Source organism: Oreochromis aureus, linkage group 12 (genome assembly GCF_013358895.1).
Source record: "Oreochromis aureus strain Israel breed Guangdong linkage group 12, ZZ_aureus, whole genome shotgun sequence".
Classification (NCBI taxonomy): domain Eukaryota; kingdom Metazoa; phylum Chordata; class Actinopteri; order Cichliformes; family Cichlidae; genus Oreochromis; species Oreochromis aureus.
In genome coordinates this window covers 899,814-914,424 of record NC_052953.1, presented here as the reverse complement: position 1 = coordinate 914,424, position 14,611 = coordinate 899,814, and the positions used below count along the sequence as shown (strand labels likewise).

Here is a 14,611-nt window from a genome sequence, read left to right as displayed (position 1 = left end):
ATTTTTATCTTATAATCCATATTATGACACTTTTCATTTCATCTAAACTTTTATCTTTTTTTTTTTTAAGTAATAATTTGAATATTTTATCTGATAACTTTGATTTCATAAACAATCAGCTGCACAGAGGGTCACTAACACGGCCAGCTGCCCTCTGCCACCCCTGGAGAACATCGCCAGATCCTCCTGTCTCAGGTAAACCATCACAGGTGACCCCTCGGACCCCGCCCACCAATCGGAGCCGTGGTCTGAGTCGCCCTCATCACTCAGTCCTTCCAAGCACTTTCTCCTGCTTGTTATTTACTCCATCACAGTCAGTGTGGAGCACCTATACATGTACAGTGACAATAAAGGCCTATTCTATTCTATTCTATTCTATTCTATTCTATTCTATTCTATTCTATTCACACACTCATTGAAGCCTACATAAAGGATAATAAAACAGGTGTTGTGCTGCCCCCTGCTGGATAAATTCTATATTTCTGTGTTGTACATTCTTGTAGCCGTTTCTTACATTTGGAGTGTAAATATTATTTTTCACTGTGTAAAAGTACGACTGTCTAATTTTACTCTCCTGGTTTTAGTCTTGGCAGCATGGTGGCACAGTGGTTAGCACTGTTGCCTCACAGCAAGAAGGTCCTGAGTTCAGTTCCGCCATCAGGCCGGGGTCTTTCTGAGAGGAGTTTGCATGTTCTCTCCAGGTACTCCGGTTTCCTCCCACATTCCAAAGACATGCAGTTAGTAGGGTTAGGTTAAGTGGTCAATCTAAATTGCCCAAGGTGTGAATGGTTGCCTGTCTCCGTGTGTTAGCCCTGCGACACACTGGCGACCGGTCCAGGGTGTACCCCGCCTCTTTCTCTATGACAGCTATGATAGGCTCCAGCCCCCTATGACCCTGAAAAGTGGAAGTGGATGGATGGTTTCAGTCTTTAGTTTTTTTGTCACTGTTGTAAATATGAAATGTTTGCGCTCTAAAGCAGTGGTCCCTAACCCCCGGGCCATGAGGCTCGGGGGTGAAGTTTATGGTTTTCAGGGGTTTTATCATTAACTCAGTTTCCCTGGGTCTTTCCTGTGTTGTAGTTGCGTGTCTAAAGCTGTCTCCAGATTCATGGGCTGCATCCTCCTGAGGACCCGACCTTCGCGGTCTACGTGGGCCGGGTCCTCAGAAGGTCGGGTAGGCCAGAAATAAACGGCTGTGAAATTGGACGGTCTAGCCTTCAGATCTGCGTCACCGCTGTCTCGGTGGAGTTAATAAACTCAGCCGTCTGCTCCTTGCTATCTAAACTATAACAGGACGCTGGCGTAAACTCTCGACCGTCTCATACTTCTGTTTATTCAGCTGTGTGAAAACCAAGGACAAACCCACCCGAGGGATTATTAAAGTTTTATTTAATCTAACCTAATAACTTTAATCTCAGCCAAACCGATTTACTCAGGAACAAATAAAACCCTGGAAAAAGCCAAACAATTACATTTTTAAGTTATCTAAGTGACTTATATATCATGTTTAACCTGAGTAGCGAAAGACCGCGGGGGTCTGAAAACGTGCGGGGAGTTCGCTGTTCTCGCCCCTGGTAGCTATCGAGCTGGTGGGTAACAGACGTCTCCGAAAACGTCGAAGCACTTTTGGAAATATGCGATGTCTTGATAAACCGAGCAGATATTTGAAGTTTGCACAGCTACTTTCTCGCCTGAAAATATGTTAAAAGTTTATTTTGTGACCCAGAAAGATTAATAAGAGTAATATTAAAACTTAGTAGCGGCCGCCATTGTTGGAAACTGGAATTGACTGGGCCGCGCTATGAATTCTGGGATATGGTGGGCCACGAAGGACACACCCGACCCATCCTTCAAATCTGGGGAAAAGGAGGACGCATTTGTCAGCTGGATTCGGAGGAGTCTACAAATTGGGACAGCCTTCGTCGCGTCGCTGTGACGTAATCGGTCTACAAATGTGGCCTCAGGAGGATGCAGCACAGGGGGGCCAAGATGGTGGCGCTGTGAACGGTCTGTTACAGAACTCACTCTGTCTTAAAACTCCTTTAAGAGCAGCAAAGCGAACTCTAAGGTGCACACTTCTAGCTGTATGTGATGGCAAAAAACCTGGGCTCAAATAAGAGAGCTCTTATCACTCCTGTTTCCTCTCCGTCAAAACTTTCTGGTAAGAAAAGAGTCATGGAAACTGACACGGCGGAAAGCATTATTACGACGCTCAAGATGGCTAACGAAGAGCAAGGAGCTAACATCGAGAAGATTATTAGCAACCTGAAGGTTACCATTAACTTTATCTCAGAAGATCTCAGGGAGCTAAAAGGAAAAGTGTCTCGTACTGAAGTAAGGGTGGATAAAGCAGAAGAGAAAATTCAAACACTGGAAAACAAGGTGCTGGAGTTGTCTCGGTATAAACGAAGATGGAACCTGCGACTTCATGGGCTACCGGAAGAAGAAGGAGAAAACGTACGCAGTAAGGTTATTGAAATTTGCCAAAACGTGGATCCCGACCACCGTGAAAAGTTCCCAGAGGTACTTGATTCAGTCCACAGGATCAGACAACGATGTGAGTCCTCTTCTGCGCCACTGCCCCGCACCATAATCTTGCAATTTACCGCGAGAAACTGTCAACACATCATCTGGAAGGCGGCGAAGCGATCTGACTACCTGAAGACAAGAAAGCTCCATTTCAAAGAAGATCTCTCTCCCGAGGACCGAGAGAGACGCAACCAGCTATGGCCACAGGTGGAGAAAGAACGTAAGGAGGGGAAAATTGCCTACTTCGTCGGAGCCCGTGCTTTCGTGAACAGAAAAGAAATTCACTGAAATCCCTTTCAGTCCTGTTTGTGGATGTGCCTCAAGGTCTCTTTGTCAAGAGTCGCTGTGTGGCAGGCAGGGGTTGGACCCAAAATGCAGACACGAGGGATGAACTCAAAATACAGCTTTATTTGCTGGCATGGGAAAGCGGGCATGCAAAGCTAAACAAAACTAAACTGGAGAAAACATTAATCTAAACTCACAGGTCTCCAAAAGTTGAATCTGTTCATCTGGACGTAGCGTTTTGTGGGAGAAACGTTACATTTGCATAACAGTACATTTGCATAATGACTGAAACCAGCCCACTGAAGGAACAATGGGCTGTGAGGTCAGTTCCTTAATCATAATTATGCAAATTCCCATGACCATTGATCAACAATCACTGACCAAAACCCACTGATCAAAGAACACTGATCAATGGCCAGTAATCAATAATTATGATTAAGGAACTGACCTCACAGCCCATTGTTCCTTCAGTGGGCTGGTTTCAGTCATTATGCAAATTTACTGTTATGCAAATGTAACGTTTCTCCCACAAAACGCTACGTCCAGATGAACAGATTCAACTTTTGGAGATTTACTTTCCTGGATGATTGAGAATGCATCAAGACCTAAACTCCCAGAGAAACACAGGGAGCTTCACACAGCATGAGGGACAACACCACTGTCACAGAGAAACACAGGGCTTAAATACACTGGGGAATAACGAGGGGAATGAGACACAGGAGGGGAGCTGGGAGAAGTTGGGCTAATGAGACAGGGGGAAGTAAAACTGAAAACACTCACACGAGACAGACCTTCAGAATAAAACAGGAAGTACACAGAGACAGCCTGGAGGGAGAAAGAACAATGGAGAAGCACACGATGGGATGAGGAAACACAGAACACAAGGAGTGGGACAAAGCACAACACTCACATCACACAGAGGGAGACACGGGGGTCAACTGCACAGAGAGAATATTACTAAACAAGGAACATAAGAAACTAGACCCTATAGAACAACTAAAGACTTACAGTGAGGACTTAATACATAATTCAAAAAGGCAAAAACACAGGAACTCAAAACACTGGGTCGAAAAAACCCCAGGACCCTGACACTCTTTTCCTTATTATTCTAAAGACTTCTATGCTGTTGCTGCTAAAATGTTTGTGAAGCACTTTTTCAGACAGAGTAGTTCTGCTCTCTCTGAAGCGTACACACTCTTCTCAGGGTAAAAAGTTCATTTACTTTCAAAATGTCATCTTTATCCTTTATTTCTTTTAATGCTCGAGGACTAAGGGACAATACCAAAAGGAAAGCTCTGTTTTTATATGCTAAAAGTTTGAATACTGACTTTTGTCTCTTACAAGAATCCCATTCTGAACCTAAGGACGCTAACTTCTGGAAATGGGGTGAGGATTTATGGATGTCTCATGGCACAAACCATTCAGTGGGAACTCTGAGTCTGAAACACAAGTTTAATGGAAAAATTATATCTTCAGAAACTGATGAGAAAGGACATTTTATTTTGCTGGTTATTTTTTTTAATGATCAGACCCTCTTACTGGGAAACATTTACAGCTATAATAACAAACAGGAGAATATTGACCTAATACTTGTAGTAAATGAAATAATTGAGTCTTTAATAAGTAAATTTACTAATCTAAAGATTATATTAGGAGGAGACTGGAATCATTCACTCAACAACATGATAGATAGATGGCCAAGTAAAAGTCAGGATAGTAGTAATTATATGTTGGATTTTATAAATGAAAGAGACCTAATTGATATCTGGAGACTTAAAAATCCCACAATTAAGGAATTTTCATGGAAAAATAGATCAGGTTCATTACAGTCTCGTATTGATTATTGGTTAACTTCTGAACCTTTATCCGAATATGTTTCTACATCAAAAATGTTGCCAACAACCTTGACACCTTTTTGGAGATATGTTTGTATGCCAGTAATTGTCTAAAAGAGTGAATTCATATTGGAAATTGAATAATTCTCTTTGTGGTGGGGCGTGGTCTGCGGTGCCGTGCAGGGAGGGCGGACGCACCTGCACGGCATCCTTAATCACGCCCGCCGAGTTAAAAACACGGGGACTCAGGGGTTGGTGTGTGTTGTGGTGTGATGTGAAATCAATAAAATGGCTCTAAATGATGATCTGTGGTCCCGCCGTGCCTTATTCACACCACACTCTTCTACTGAATGACTCTGTGGTAAAGGAAATTAAAACAAATATAGATGAGTATTGGAACAAGGCATGTGTTGAACATGCTTTTTGTAAAAATTGGGAGTTCATGAAATTTTAATTGAGGCCTCTTTTAATGAAAAGAGGAGCTGAAATATTTAAAATTATCGCTTTGTCAAGATCACCTGATAATTTATCTGAAGATAACAGGAACAGACTTCACATTCTACAATTAAAATGAAATAATATATATATTTACAAGGCAAAGGTGCCTTTGTGAGGGCGAGAAGGAAACAGCTTGAAGAGGGAGAACAAAACTCGAGCGATGTTTTCAAATTAGAAAAACATCACAATGGCAGCATGACTAAACTGTGTTCAGATGGGTCATCACACAAGACCCTCAAGTGATTTCCAAGACTTGTAAACGTTTTTATAAAACTTTATATACATCTAATTTTTCTACAGAAGTCATGGAAAAACCCTATAATTCTTAGGTAATATTAAAACAATTAGTGACAATAATAAAACTATGTGTGATGGCCCATCACAACACTAGATACTGAAGGTGCTATTAATAAAATGAAACTTAATAAGAGTCCAGGGAATTTTACAAATTATTTTCAAAGGACTTATCACGTTTTTTTACATACAGTATATATTCAAAGCATTGATAATGAAAAGCTCCCTCCTTCCTTGACTCAGGGACTAATTACTTTGATTCCTAAACCTCAAAAAAACGCCCTTTTGATAGAAAATTGGAGACCCATTTCACTGCTGAATAACGATTATAAAATAATTGCTATGTGTTTGGCTAAAAAATTAAAATGTGCACTTAATGATATCATTGATGAAACACAGTCTGGTTCTATGACTGGCAGACACATAACTAACAACATAAGGCTGGTAATTGATACTTTGGATCATTCAGATTTAATCACAGATAATAGTTTCATTCTTTTTTTGGATTTTTATAAAGCTTTCGACTCCATTGAACATGAATTCATGTTCAGAGCACTTGATATTTTTGGTTTTGGAAATATGTTTAAAAAATCAATTCAAACTTTATATGCAGATGCAAATAGCTCAATCAAACTCCCGCATGGTACAACGAAAAGATTTGATATCAACCGTGGGATCCGGCGAGGTTGTCCCATTTCTGCGTATCTTTTCCTTCTTCCTATGCAGTTACTCTCTATTCATTTTAAAAACAGCAGATAGTGGGTCTCTCTGTTGCTGGCAGAACATTATCTATTACTCAACTAGCAGATGACACAACACTTTGTTTAAAGGATAAATATCAAGTTGATGAAGCTCTCAAAGTTGTCAATAATTTCTCAATAGCCTCTGGTCTTAAACTCAACATTCCAAAATGTGAACTTCTCCCTGTTAAATTCTGCACAGATACTATTATATCAGGTGTTCCTGTTAAAAACAAGGTTAAATATCTTGGTATTATCATTCAAAAAGACCAAGATGCCAGATTATCTGAAAATTTCGACCCTCTTATAACTGCAATACAACAAAGATTTAATCTTTGGCTTCAAAGAGATTTATCCATCACTGGGAGATCCTTGGTAGCCAAAGTTGAAGGCCTCTCCAGACTTATTTATGCAGCTATGGCACTTGATGTTTCCAAAGAATTATGCACAAAAATTGATAAAATATTATTTAACTTCATTTGGAAAAAGAGAATACATTATATTAAAAAAATGTAATGATAAACGATTTGTGTTCTGGTGGCCTAAACTCTCTAGATTTTACCTCCCTTAATGCTTCCTTTAAAATCAAATGGATCAAACTCTTTTTAAAAAATCCCAGTTCAATTTGGAATTTTATTACCAACCATATCTTTAACTCACTTGGAGGAATGCACTTTCTGCTAAGATGCAATTACAATATCTCTAAACTACCGATTAAACTCTCCAACTTTCATAGTCAGCTCCTATCATCCTGGTTAATGATATACTCTCACAACTTTTCTCCCCATAAATATCTCATTTGGAACAATCAGGATATTAAATTTAAGAACAAATCATTATATATTCAGAAATGGGTTGATAGGAAAATTTTACTTGTGAGTCAATTACTGAATGATAACGGTCAATTATTTTCTTATAAGGAATTTTTGTCTGTTTATGATTTTCCTGTCACTCCAAAAGAATATGCTGTAGTTTTTGATGCAATACCAGATGGGGTGAGAAGGTTATTGGTGTCTGCTCCTGAAGGTAGAAATTGTATTATTCCAGAACTAAATCCCGCTAGCATATACATCGGTAACACCTGTCCTTTATTGAGTGATAAAGCCACAAATCAATGTATTAGACAAATCATTCAAAGAGATATTGTTTCCAAACCTGCAGCTGTATTTGATTGGTAATAATATTTACAATGATATAGACCTGAAAAACACTTGGATGCTATCAAGGAAATTTATTATCACTAATAAGGTAAGAGAAGTTACTCTTAAATTGATCCATAGATGTTATCCAGTAAAGACATATCTTGTTAAATTTAAGAAAAATATTGATATTCTTTGTACTTTTTGCAGCAATGCTGTCACGACTGGGGCAGCAGCCGTGTGATGTGTGGAAAGGACTCAAATGCAGCACTTACTAAGATGTGAGGGTGGTTTATTAAGAATACAGAACACAAAGTGGGGAGGGCAAAACAGAACCAAGGATAAACTAAACTGGGAGAAACTAAACCATAGAATAGCAAAGCTGAACACGAAGGGAGGACAGCAGGGAGAGCACGCAGAGGATTCACGGAGTAATACAGAGGATGAACACAGACGACACGACGAGGAACACAGGCAGACACACACTATAAATACACAGAGGGACGCTGGGAAATCACACACAGGTGGGAGACACAGCTGGACCTGATTAACCTGACGAGACAGGGGAACACTAACACCAGGGACCAACAGAGGGAGCACAAACCCCAGTATCCAAAACCCCAAAACACAAACCATCCCAAAACAGCCCACAAATAATAATAATAACAACAACAATAAATACACCAAACACAAAATCACTGAGTCACGGACTCAGGACCATGACAAATGCAGAGGACACAATATGTCATCTATTTTGTTAATGCCCGTATACACAGATATTTTGGATTAATCTAAATAACTTTATAAACACCAAAATTGATCCCTCATGTAAACCGAATTTTCAACATATTATATTTGGCCTCTCACATGCCGACAAAATAAATCCAGGAAAAAGCTATATTATCAATCTTTCACAACAGCGTCCAAACATATTTGCTTTTAAAGCTTTGTTCTCCAATTATCTAGAGAACCTAAATAACAGCACAAATTCCAAAGCATGTAAAACACAAGAGCTATGTTGAATGTACAGTTTCACTTGATTTATATGTTGTTTATTTATACCTCGAGCACCTCTTCCTTTTTTTAATCGTTTCGACTTTTTTTGTTTTCCTGCTTGTATTTGTTGTCACGGCTGCCGAGGCGAGCCGTGTGGTGTTGGAGGAAAAGGAGGACCCAAAATGCAGGCAGTGACTGATGATTCGAGTGACATTTATTTACAAATGGTGGAGTGGCAAAAAACAGGCAGTGAGGGAAGAGAGTTAACAGAACAACCTAAACTGGGAAAACTAAATAACAAACCAGAGAACATACGAACGGGGTGAGAGGCAGCGAGAAGCAGATGAGGAACAGGACACCGTGGAACACAGACGAACCGGCAACAGTGTCAATGAACGTGTATGAAGTCAGTATGAAGGAGGAAAGTGAGCCATGACGTGGATGCTACAGTTTGAGTTTATTGTTCTCACAGTAATACAGCTGCACGTGTTGCAACACATGAACATACGATACGTTTCCAGTAACACCATCACAGCAGCGCCCATAATCAAGGCAAAAGCGATAAAACTGAAGAAAGCGAGTACGAACCAGCAGGTGGCAGCGTCGCGCCGACAGCGCCGGTTAGCTCTCGCTGCCACTGAGCTCAGTTAAACTTTACAAAGTGCCTTAAGGAGACATCGGTCACATGATCAGACAAACTCAAAGTTACGACTTATAAATAATTCTTTAAAACTAACTTCGCTGCTCGGTTCTCCTCTACGCCATTTTCACCATCACGTTGTTGTACGGCGAATCCTGGCGCTGCTCTCTAAGCTCCTCCCTTAATCCAGGCTCCTCACTCTCCTCTTCCTCTTCTTCTTCTACTTCTTCTTCTGCTTCTTCGTTGCTGCTTTGCGTAACCGGAAACGCCCTCTGGGCTTGTTTGGGCACGGCGTAGTCATCAACTCGGGGGTTATACGGGTACTCGTGACCTTTGGGGTCAGCAGCTGTACCCATAATCCTCCAGGCATCTCCTCTCATCTCCTCAGGGTCATCGTACACCGAGGTGGAGGGGTTGGATTTCTGTCCTTTGGCGGCAGCAGCGCAGCCTTCGGGCTCGTCATAGATGTGGTCCAACGTCTTGACGGTGTCACTGTCGCTCGTGAAGACGTTCCTGATCTTCATCTCGTCAATGCTGTCGTACAGCGGGTCGGCGCCCGCATGGCCGCTGTCTGTACGGTGAGAGTTCAGGATGTCGGTCATGACATTCTTGGCGATGGTGTCGAAGGGCAGCGAGTAGTCTGCCTCGCTGTCGGTGCAGGGCGCCGCCACGTTGGCGTTCCTCTTCTCCCTCTTGGTGCCTCTCTCGGTCGACATGGTGATCTGCGAGTACGTCTGCTCCGGCTTGGCGCTCGGCTTAGGGCTGAGGCGGGGGTTGGGGACCGAGCCGGGGGCGGGGCCGGTGCTCAGATTAGGGCTGGAGTCGGGGCTGGCGTTGGGCAGGGGGCAGCTGGAGATCATCTTGACCTGATTCTTTCGAGGGGCGGGGAGGCGAGAGTCCAGGTTCAAACTCTTCACTCCGGTCAGAGTTTTATCCACCGGAGGCTCGAGGCGACACTGAGAACAGGACAGGAAGTGGGTCAGTATCACACGTTCACTTTCATCATCATTGAATCAAACAGTGACTGAACGGCGTCGCAATTTAATGATGTCATTGGTGTGCTTACAGCTAAGGGTGTCAAATTCTGACAGACAATCAGGACACAACACGATGTGAACATCGAAGCATCATGTGAGCACTCCTCACAGGTGTGTCACTCAGGTATCATTCACCTGGCAGAAACACCACTGTGCCTCCACCTTCCAGCTGATGAAGCAGCTGCTGGCAGCCGCCCTCGTTCTTCTTCTCTGAACATATTTCAAGCTGCTTGTAGAACAAAATGACGACACGTGCGTCAGAAGGTTTGGATCTGACTGTGGAAACTATTTGAATCATATGAACTCTGATACTCTGAACCTCGACTTTACTGAGGAGTCAAGAGTCATCGTAAGAGAGTCAAAGGCCAGAACTGAGGTTTGGAGCCAAGGACAATAAAAACACATCAGTCCAACCAAATAATCCAAACAGTGAAAACACACGAGTGACAAAGATTATTGGCTTGTGTGAAACACTGACGGCTCTCCGCCTGCTCGTCGGTTTGATAACAGGCCCCTCGTATTTCTTTGTGTCATATCCTGGGATATTTATCATTAGGGCGCTTTGTTGTATTATTTAATAAATGCAGTCAGTTCCTGTTCCCACTGCCTCAGAGCGACTGTGACCTCATCATTTCCTCAGGAACTACAAACATATTATGGGTTCGATTCTTTAACTGACAAATATGATCTTTGCGGGTCCCCACACCTCGACCACATCCATCCTGCCCGGCAGCACGGCTCAGCCTCAGGTGAATGCAGGACCAGCTCCGGTGTGAGCAGAGGTAAACTGGTTCCCATGGGGGGGGCGCAGCACAGTACCGCTGTAATGCGCTCCCTCTTGTCTCTGATTACCCGCTGAGATCATCAGGTAACCCTACGCCTACACCTGCCCGAGCCGTCACTGCGGTGGGCCGGACCTTCCTGTGGGAGGAGGACATCCGGGCTGCGGCTGATGAAACCCTTAAAAAGAGCTGGGGCAAGGGAGCTTCTGGCTCCGCCTTCAAAGGAAGGACAAGGTGTGGGGGAAAGATGGAGTCTGAGAGAGGCTGTGGCGAGCGTTAGGGGGACGGTCGGTGAAGGGTCACTCAAGGCCCTGCAGGCTCCCGGCAGGTACGCTTACCTGTGCTTACACCAGCTTATCATGATATGTTTTAATAAGCTGGTGTAAGCACAGGTAAGCGTACCTGTGAGTTGTTGAGCCACATCGTAATTATTTCAGCTTTTCTCTGTTTGGTTCGTTTACAACTGCTTAAATAAAGGATGTGAAGACGTTTGACTTTATCCAATCGTCAGCAAAGAAAACCATCACAGTTTCGCTTCAGCTGCTTTTTTCTTTAATCATAAAATACTCGTCACTCGGATTTCTTACTAACGCTCTTCTTTCTGATTTTACTGTTTTGGCCTCTGTTCCATTTCTTACCATCTGGGGGCGCTGCTGCTGTTGCTGTGAGGCGTTGCAGCTCTCTTTGTCGATGTGATGAATCATCTGGAGGTTCGGCGGCTCGCTCACCATGCTGTACACGTCGTCCGCTGCCTGCAGAGAGAAGGCGGGACGTTTGAAGCGGGCTGAGTCGTACCCAAGCTCTGAACGCTTCAGGAACTGAGGTGTGGGCTCACCTGAGCGGCCGGGGGCATCTGGCTGCGGGGCTGAGGCAGCGTCCTGCTCTGGGCCAGTGGCAGGTTGTGCGGTGGGGGGGGCAAGCTGAAGCTCTGGGTGGTGTCTGGACTCGCCTGGCCCCCCCCAGAGGTCTGTCTGTGGGGAGGGGCGACCTTCTGCAGGTTGATGGCAGCTTCCACGGCCTGGAAAAGGACGTTCCCCTGTTTGGTGTCGAACTCAAAGTTCCCTTCCCCGGAGTCGCAGCGCCGACCCGCCTCGAAGGAGAAAGTGGACTAAAGAAAGCAGAAAGCCAGAGATGCTCACACAGGCTGACGAGTGAACACAGCGTCATGAGATTTTACAGCAGGACGATTTCCTGCAGCCGAGAAGCTGCGAACGTGTCAGGAAATCAGCAAAGAACTGGAAATGAGTCCGGTCACAATCCCGTGAAACCACATGGGACCTGCACACGTAATGTAATCTCTTTACTTCAGTCCAGAAAAATCCTGCTGTGAAATCTGCTGAGAATCCTGGTTTAATTCTGAAAGTGTGTCACACCTTGTCACGTCCAAAGCGCCGCAGGTATCTGTACGGCCAGGTGTACACGATGTCTCCTCCCTTGTCCAGCAGGTGCAGAGCGTCCATGTCAGCTCGCAGGACGCCGTCCCCCTTCAGCCTGCAGCGTTCAGATGCCTCCGTCCTCCGAATGGACACCCTGAAGTCACGCACTGACACACACACACACACACACACACACACACACACACACACACACACACACACACAGTTATTATTCAGTGAGTCTGCAGAAACACAGAGATCATCGAGTATTGATTACTTATAGATTAGAGTGAAATGAGGATGAGGTATCAGACAAAGAAGGATTATTTTGATCCTGGACTGAATGATGAGGGCGGCTCTGATCAGAGAGGATGTTGTAATCACTGAGCGTCCAACACTGGAAACGTGCTGCAGCTTCTCGTGGTTTCATGTCTCGATAGAAATTATGTTGTCAGTAAATAATAAGAATAAATCCTCCGTCTTTGGCTGCATGAAACACACACGTGTTTTTAACGATGATGAGCGGATTTGTTTGTGTTTCTTGTGGCTGAGCTGCAGATTGTTGAAAATGAAGAAAACGAAAGAATCTTTCACAACATGAGCTAAAAAGCAGATGTGGAACAAACGTAATGGAGATGAAACCAAACCAGCTTCTTATCTGAGCGACGACGCTGCCTCTGACGTTAAAACGCTCAACTTTTACGTTCAGCTGTTGAACTGCAGCTGATGCTCCCAGAGGAAACCACAGACGCTCGCAGGTTTGCTTCAGCAGCAGCGTCGTTAAACTGCTCCAGAACAAACACCTGATTCCAGGCAAACCTGAAAACCACGTCTGACCCCTAAAACAGCCGAAGGGCGAAGATCCAACAGCTGGTCATCACATGGTCAAAAACCTACGCAGGTCCCCACAAGGACACAAGGACACACGTACACACGTGTGTGTGTTCATGTGTGTTCGTGTGTGTGTGATGCAAGTGTTGGAGGATGTGGGACAACAGTAGCAACTACAGGAGGTGTTCATTACGACCTCAGAGTTACACAAAATGCTCCAAATGTGGTAAAACTGCTGCAGCTGTGAAGTGCTATTTATATTCCCGGCTTATAAAACGTTATTTCCTGTCTCTGTTGTTGATCCAAACCGCCGAGCGTTTGAAGATCGTAACATAACTTTTATTTACTGTAGGTTGTGCTGAAGCAAGGCGCCCTGATGCAGAGCGCTGTTACTGATGAGACTAACAGGAAGCGTCACACTCGGTGTGAAGCTAAAAATATGCTTCGACAGGGGCAAATGATACTTGCAGCTCCCCTCGTGCTCTGCATTTCAAGCTTATAGATCCAGGTGTGGCTCAGATACCTCGACATATCTGACCGACTCACCCTGAGACCACCCCGTCTGCAGAGACACGAAACACATGAACACGAGCGACTTGCTCAGGACAGACGCTGGAAACCCAGAGACAGCTTAAGAAAAGGACTGTGACTCAGTGAAACAGTGAGAGATTGTAATGACGCGCCGTCGTTCACTCAGATTAGTCAGTTATTCCAACTGGGAATGTGAGGAAAAGCTGGAAGAATTCAACTGGACTGGACACGAAGCCGGGCCGGTGGAGGTGTCAGAAGGAGCTTGGGGTGGATGGATGAGCTACCAAATGTTGGAAATGTTCCCGTTTCAAATTGTGCAAAAGTGTTTTAATCACCTCATTGTCCTTATGTCAGCTGTGCCCACGCTGAACCCAAACACATTATTTTGACCTTTTCGCCGGGATAATCTGACCGTGGAGATTAAAGAGCTTCCAAGAGAAACAGCAGCGCAGTCAGGGGCAGCTGCATTAACACGTGGAAGCCATTTATTCCTTCTGTAGTTGCACGTTTGGACACTAGGGGGCATACAGACAGGAAGAGCATCATTTAGGTCCCGTGCTCTTTAGCGGGCATGCTAGCAGTGAGAGACGTTAGCTGGGATGAGGAAGAGTTTTGATAGATTCAAATCTCAGAAAGTGCTCGCGTCACATGGCCGCACACACGCACGTCACAACAGTCACACCAGCATGCACAGCAGTGATAAAGAGCAGCTTCCAGGTCAGCGCTCCATCGCAGAGTCGAACGTTAACAACAAACACGTCTCTTTGTGGCCTCGGAGGACGACGGGACAGTAAGGAGCCCGTTTCAGCGCGTGGAGTTTTTACCGTGTGTTCACACATCGACTTTAATGAAGAACAAACACAGTTCAGGCCGCTGGTTTACCTCAGCACTTCACATTCACCACCAGCTAAAAAAGAAACCATTAACCTCATCGACAGCTCAGGTGGAAACCAGCTGAGAAAAAATAGAAACAGCAGGTGTAAAACCAGAACAGTGACGGCGCTGTCCTCTGATTGCATTTCTATTTCTGTTCATGGGCGGAGCAACAAGCCACACCTGAAGCAGCCGAGAACAGGTCTCATGTTAACGTTGTCTTTG

General features: G+C 44.2%; 1 protein-coding gene across 1 annotated transcript in view; it reads right to left on the bottom strand.

Moving 5' to 3' along the window:
• Positions 1 to 8,754: 8,754 nt before the first annotated feature.
• Positions 8,755 to 14,611, bottom strand: part of dok2 (docking protein 2) — an 18,062-nt gene continuing 12,205 nt past the window's right edge. Inside the window, exons 5-8 of the mRNA XM_031749008.2 lie at positions 12,149 to 12,318; positions 11,611 to 11,883; positions 11,414 to 11,527; positions 8,755 to 9,912 (exon numbers count right to left, since the gene is read on the bottom strand). Of these exons, the coding sequence (XP_031604868.1) occupies positions 9,073 to 9,912; positions 11,414 to 11,527; positions 11,611 to 11,883; positions 12,149 to 12,318 (1,397 nt within the window). The 3' untranslated portion in view covers positions 8,755 to 9,072. The remainder of the gene's footprint in view (positions 9,913 to 11,413; positions 11,528 to 11,610; positions 11,884 to 12,148; positions 12,319 to 14,611) is intronic.